The sequence below is a fragment of the Hipposideros armiger genome, unplaced genomic scaffold (assembly GCF_001890085.2).
Source record: "Hipposideros armiger isolate ML-2016 unplaced genomic scaffold, ASM189008v1 scaffold_87, whole genome shotgun sequence".
Lineage (NCBI taxonomy): Eukaryota > Metazoa > Chordata > Mammalia > Chiroptera > Hipposideridae > Hipposideros > Hipposideros armiger.
In genome coordinates this window covers 3994085-4000737 of record NW_017731437.1, presented here as the reverse complement: position 1 = coordinate 4000737, position 6653 = coordinate 3994085, and the positions used below count along the sequence as shown (strand labels likewise).

Sequence of the window (6653 nt, the reverse complement as noted above, 5' to 3'; positions counted from 1 at the left end):
CTCCTAGTGGTGCAGGGAGAGGAAGAAAAAAGGCAGAAAATGTTGGGCACTGTCACTGCAGTGCTTTTGGTGGGGAATTTCTTTTTTTAATTTGAAATGCGAAGGCACCGGATGGAGACCGACGCGCAGGCACGCACACACTCTCACACACACAGAGGCATATTTTTGTGTTGCCGAATATTTAGGGGTGCTTGCCCGTGACAGCGGGCTCCAGGGCCGCGAGGGGGTAGGGGGGGCCCGCTCGGCTGACAGTTATCGGATTAGGGGTCAAATGGAGAACGGCTGAAGCCCTCGCCGAGAGTCGGGGTTGGGGAGAGGAGGAGGGGGACTGCGACTTTGCATTTCGGCTGCTTTGCACGCAGGGTTCCTGGTGAGCAAAGTGGCTTTGGAACATGTCGCATAACATGCTTAAAATTCTTGACAACTGCAAAATAAACTGCTAGTTTCATTTTCCTCACCCCTCCCCTTCCTGCCCTTGTGTGTTTATTTTGCCTTGGGAGGGGTGTATCGGGACCGTGTCAGGCCTGCAGAAAGCTACCCTCCACCCCCCACATACACAGCTAAATAGCTTTCGGTTCATGAAGACAGAGTAGGGCCTTATGTCATTCCCCACCTGGAGGCCGCAAAGCTGGCTCGGTTTTTTTTACGCTGTGTCCCCCTCCCTTTTCCCTTGCAAGATATAACACGTGGGAACCCGAGGAGAACATCCTGGACCCCCGGTTGCTGATCGCCTTCCAGAACAGGTGAGCGTCCCCTAGCAGACGCCGCCCGCAGCCGGGACCCTGTACGGGAATGGGCGAGTGGGCCACGCAGCAATAAGGGGGAAAGGGCTGGGAGGGACCCACGGTAACCCCCTCCCCCAGATGGGCCTGAACGGCACGGCTGCGGCCTCGGCTCTAACCAATGTCCTTGGCGGTTGCTGCAGCCTGGGGGTGGGGGCGGGGCAGGGCCCGAGAAGGCAAGACTTGTGTTTGGGGGAAACTGCGGAATGGGTGCATGCGGGTGGCCGTACAGCTGCCCCGAGAACTCGGAGCTGCGCCTGGTCCCCCGCGGCCGCCCTCCCTCCTTCGCAACCTTGGAGCCCCACCCCCAGCGCCTAGGTGTTGCTTTCCTGCAGCTACCGGCCGCTTGGCCAGGGCACGTCGCGGGGCAGCTCTGAGGGAGCTGGCACTGTGAAACTGCCCGACGTCACGGAACTGAACTTAACCTTTTGGGAGCTGGAGAAAAGTTGACAAGACCTTCAGCCCCCACCCTTACCCCCAGGGAGCTTGAGATGGGAGGGGGTCAGATTCTGGCTGGTGCTGGGTGCCCTTCATAACCCCCACTGGGCTACTTAGTGGGTGAGCTTGGTCCACAGGGTGTGGGGTGGTATCTGAGGTGGGGCTCTTCCTCGTGCACCCAGATGCTTGTCACGCTGCAGCTGCTGCAGCTGGATTCACCGCCAGTGGCTGTGGTTCTCTGTTTCGGGAGGACAGAAGGGGGAAGGGCTGGCGAGGAGGGGAGGAGCGGTAGGAGCCCGCGGAGCTTGGCCACCCCGCCGCCTTCCATCCCTCCTCCCCCTTTTATTTTGCATTATTTCCTGTGGTGCGTTTGGCGCTAAAACTGTAAACTCTAGACCCTCGGAGCGAGCGACCTGCGGGGAAGTTGCTCTCCCGCGACGCAGGGGGGCGCCGAGAAGGGATCCTGCCCCGGTTCCACCTGGGAGTTCACCACCCTGTAACCATGTCAGCGGCTGATGCCATGTTGCGTAATGGGTCCCCCAGAGAATTAAAACGCAGGCTGTTGCAATGCCATGCAACTTTGGAGTCAGGCCCTGGCCTGGCAGAACTCCCCTGGGTTAGCCCACCAGCAAGGGGTGATTAGGGTCGCTGGAGAACAGAGTTTATGGCCCAGAAACGGGCTGCAACTTTGGCCAAGGCTGGAGAGGCGCCCCCTTCTTCCATGGAGGGCTGGGCAGTGCTGAGACGATCCGCCCCCTAGCATCGGTCACCCTTGGCCAAGCCGCAGGCGGAAGCCTGGCAGCTGTATTGACCCGATCCACCGCCGGTGGGCTATATTAATTTGGAAATGAAAGGGGCCAGGCTCAGCTAGGGGAGGGGCTTGTTCGCGCCGCCCCCACCTCGCTCAGCTCAGCCTCGCCTCCCCTGCTTTCGCTGCCGCTGGGAGCAGGTTTACCAGGTGGCTGCGAACCTGGCCAGGCCCTGGCCCCTGCGGCCAGCCTCCACCCCCAGCCCCTAATTGGCTCATTTGCCGCTGTGTAAACAAGGGCGCAGCCCCTCCCCCGGTTTAGTGCCTACCCTTTAGAAGAACGAGTCTTCTCTTCCGCCAGCAACACTCGTTATCTGAATCTTAATGAGGTCATTAGCATCCCGTGCCTCTGACAGGAGGGACGTGGTCCACGTACACCTCCTTTGAGCTTGTTTGCATCTGCTGGACCCCCATGCCCACTCCACTGCACGCAGGACCATGGGTCCAAGGCTGTGGGCGCCACTGCCAGCAACCCAGCCCTGAGGGGCCACCTCCCCTGCTTAGAGGCAGGGGTGGAGGGTGGGCGCCAGTTCAGGTGTGGACTTCTGAGGTGGGGGAGCCTTTCGAGGAGGACCCCTGGGGCGGATGAGGGTGAATGCCAGCGTAAAGCGGGGCCCTGGGACCAGACTGACGCGCCCAGCTGGCGGCAGAGGTGACCTTCTGCCCTGAGCTCTCCATCCCTCTGGGTTTTGCTGGCCAGGCTGCTCTCTGAAGAGGGGCCGTCACTGCAGGTTGAGGCATAGCAGGAGGGGAGGCAACCGAGGCTAACAGCGCTGCCCTCTGCTCCCTCCCCCCAGGGAACGGCAGGAGCAGCTGATGGGGTATCGGAAGAGAGGGCCAAAGCCCAAACCGCTGGTGGTGCAGGTGAGAACGCTAGCTGACCTTGGGGCCCCCCACGAGTCTTTCCCTTGAAGTTACCACCTTAGCTGCTTCCAGGCCTACAGGGCAGGGGGCGTTCTGGAGCACCCCCAGAGCACCCCAGTTCTGCTTCCTTTCTACCTGACCTCCCACACCCCCCTTGATAACACAGCTGCCTCCTGGTTGGGGGTGGGCCGCTCCTGATGCTGGAGGCATGCTCTGGGGCTGGCCTTATCCTGCCTCTCACCACCCTGCCCCCCATGACCCCAGGTACCTACCTTTGCGCGGCGCTCCAATGTACTGAGTGGACTGCAGGACTCCTCCGCTGACAACCGCGCCAAGCTGGAGCTGGGCGCCCAGGGCAAGGGCCAGGGGCACCAGTACGAGCTGAACAGCAAGAAGCACCACCAGTACCAGCCACATAGCAAGGAGCGGGCGGGCAAGCCCCCACCGCCCGGCAAGAACGGCAAGTACTACTACCAGCTCAACAGCAAGAAGCACCACCCCTACCAGCCCGACCCCAAGATGTACGACCTGCAGTACCAGGGCGGCCACAAGGAGGCACCCAGCCCCACCTGCCCAGACCTGGGCACCAAGAGCCACCCGCCCGACAAGTGGTCCCATGGCGCTGGAGCCAAGGGTTACCTGGGAGCTGTGAAGCCCCTGGCTGGTGGCGCCGGGGCTCCAGGCAAGGGCTCTGAGAAAGGCCCCCCCAACGGGATGACACTGGCCACCAAGGAGGTGGTACCGGGCAACGGGATTGGGGGCAAGATGAAGATCGTCAAGAACAAGAACAAGAACGGGCGCATTGTGATCGTCATGAGCAAGTACATGGAGAACGGCATGCAGGCCGTGAAGATCAAGTCCGGAGAGGCGGCCGAGGGCGAGGCCCGCTCCCCCAGCCACAAGAAGCGGGCCGCCGAGGAGCGCCACCCGCCGGCCGACAGGACTTTCAAAAAGGCAGCGGGGGCAGAGGAGAAGAAGGCGGAGGCGCCCTCTAAGCGGAGGGAGGAGGAGGCCCCGGGGGCCGGTGACCCGCAGCCCCAGGACGCGGCCTCCCGCAAGCTCTCCCCGACCAAGGAGGCCTTTGGCGAGCAACCCCTGCAGCTTACCACCAAGCCTGACCTGCTGGCCTGGGACCCAGCCCGGAGCGCGCACCCACCCTCCCACCATCACCACCACCACCACCACCACCATGCCGTCGGCCTAAATCTGTCCCACGCACGCAAGCGCTGCCTGTCTGAGACCCACGGCGAGCGCGAGCCCTGCAAGAAGCGCCTCACGGCTCGCAGCATCAGTACCCCCACCTGCCTGGGAGGCAGCCCAGCCGCGGAGCGCCCCGCCGACGTGCCCGCTGCCGCGGCCCTCCCGCAGCCCGAGGTCATCCTGCTGGACTCGGATCTGGATGAGCCCATAGACTTGCGCTGCGTCAAGACGCGGGGTGAGGCCGGGGAGCCGCCCAGCGCCCTTCAAGTGAAGCCCGAGGCGCCGGCGACCGTGGCAGCAGTGGCAGCTGCGCCGACAGCGGCCGAGAAGCCTCCGGCCGAGGCCCAGGACGAGCCCGAGGAGCCCCTGAGCGAGTTCAAGCCCTTCTTTGGGAATATAATTATCACCGACGTCACCGCGAACTGCCTCACCGTCACGTTCAAGGAATACGTGACCGTGTAGCCGGAGGGCGTCGGAAGGGCAAGCGCCGTCCCCGCGGGGAGCTCAGCGCCTGGGATCTGGGGGGGCGGAGGAAGATCCTGGCCGGGCCCCCAGCGCCAGGACGCCCAAGCCGGGTAACCACGTCCCTCTGTATCTGGCCGTGGGATCTGGGCTGGGGGACCCGGCCCTGCCCTGAACTGGCGCCTGCCACGCGGTGCGTGTTCCCCCCCCTCCCTCGCGGACTTCCGGAACTGACAGGGCAGCCACCGGCAGCGGTCTCAGAGTTATAGTATTATATTTTAACCGTGCTAACTTGTCAAGTGCAGACTTTACTCCCGTTTGTACGTGGTGTTATTATTGAAATGTATTGTTTGAGCCCAAAAGGCCCGACCACCCCCTTTGGGCTGATATATATATATATTTATTTGTAGGTATTTATATATTGAAATATAAAAACCTAGATTTATGGAGTTTCCGCTAGATCACGTTATATTCTATATCAGACAAACTATTTTCTGTTGACCCTCCTGCCCATTCATTCAGTATTTCGGTTGATTTCATTTCCTCCCCTTCCAGGAACTTCAAAACCAGTAACCTTGGTATATATTTTTTGATACCGTACACATGGATGTGTTGTTTCTATGTGCAAAAAGAAAAAAAAAAGTTTGTTAAAAAGCTAAACGAGCTCTCTAGAAACTGCTGCTACTAGAAATGTCTAAACTATAAGCTTCCAATTATTACCTGCTTGAATGTAAATATTAAATGGAGATGTTGAAGGTGCCTTTTCGCGGTTGGAGATTAGCGTGGAGGGCTCGGGAGGCGCCTGGACGCCCCTCCCCATCCCACTTCCGCCTTGGGTCCCCGGGAGGAAACCGATCTCGTCCTGCGCTAAACCTTAGCAAAGCAAAGAAGCGAAGTGGCCTGGATGACGGGCAGAGGCGCCCGCGAGAAGACTGACCCCGCTCCCCGGAGCTCCAAAACGGAGGGGAATCCTTGAGGGGGGAGCCAGCAGCTCCCCGCCCCCAGAGCGCTCAGGCCAATGGTACCACCACACTGACAAACCTAGGATCTGCGCAGTGGGGGGAGGGCGCGTGGGTGAGATGAGCGAGCAGCCCCCACCCCGCGCGGCACCTGCTGATCTCTGCCCCCCCATCCTCGGGGCGCAACACACCCAGGCGCTGGCCCCGGTGGGTCAGGGGTGTTCCTCTTTAATAATCCCCGCCCGGTTGGGCAGGTTCAGCGGGGAGGGGACCCTCCCGCCCTCTCCAGTGTCTCACGCTGGCATGGCTAGCCCCGCCCCACCGAGGAAGCCGCCGAGGCTCTTTCTCTGCCAGGCTCTCTCCCCGGAAACCACCAGGCCAGAGGTTTTGACTGGAGGCTCAGTGATCGCAGCCGGGGCGGGGGGCAGGGGGCTTCCCACGAGGAGTAAGCCGATGGGGAGGAGGAGGAGGAGAAGGCCTGGTGAGCCAGGCCTGCTCCCCTCCACTGCCTTAGATGGGAGAGAGTATGGGACCACATCTCACCCATCCTGCCTTGGGTGGCAAGGCTGGAGTCCTTGGTGTGGTGGGGCAGGAAGGGGTTAAGGGCCCAGAGGGGGCTAGGGGAGTGGGCAAAGCTCCAGGGTGCAGCTCCCCAAGCCTGGAAGCCAGACCCAGGAATGCAGGGGCAGAGGCCAGCTTTCTGCAGACGCAGCGATCTTCCTTCTGGCTGGGGTGGCTGAGCAGGGCCAGGGGCAGCCGGACAGGCCTGGTGGGTGCGCAGCTGCTCGGGGCCTCCAAAGCCCCTTGCCTGCTGGCCTGGGACTGAGGGGCCCGTCTGTGCAGGGCGCCAGGGCAGAAGAGGTCATCGTGGTTCAGAATGGGTGGCGGGGAGAGGTGGCGAGAGAGCGCTGTGCTGGAAAGGCCAGGGGAAGAGATAGAGGGCCAAGAGGGCGGGAGGCCTGAATGCGGACAGTGTGGCCAGTGTTGGCTGCAGGCCACCAGCGACTGGAGGTGGGGGAGGGGAGCCCAGTGGGGGAGGGGGAGGAGGGAAGGGAAGTTCTAAAAAAAAAACCGTTGGGAGTTTCTAGCCCTGGCTTTTGTGAATTGTCCCTCCCACCACCCCCTTTACCCCAGCCCCCT

General features: G+C 61.7%; 1 protein-coding gene across 1 annotated transcript; it reads left to right on the top strand.

The window, feature by feature from the left end:
* The first annotated feature begins 304 nt into the window (after positions 1 to 304).
* Positions 305 to 5314, top strand: CBX4 (chromobox 4). The gene is made up of 3 exons (XM_019644214.1): positions 305 to 743; positions 2826 to 2892; positions 3157 to 5314. Exons 2-3 carry the CDS (start codon positions 2845 to 2847, stop codon positions 4552 to 4554), a joined length of 1446 nt encoding a protein of 481 aa, XP_019499759.1. The 5' UTR covers positions 305 to 743; positions 2826 to 2844; the 3' UTR covers positions 4555 to 5314.
* Positions 5315 to 6653: the final 1339 nt, after the last annotated feature.

Bases quoted from the DNA above. Each gene is read 5' to 3' on its own strand.
- CBX4 (XM_019644214.1), top strand. From the start codon at position 2,845: ATGGGGTATCGGAAGAGAGGGCCAAAGCCCAAACCGCTGGTGGTGCAG. The intron at 2,893-3,156 runs GTGAGAACGCTA...CCATGACCCCAG, and splicing joins CCAAACCGCTGGTGGTGCAG to GTACCTACCTTTGCGCGGCG.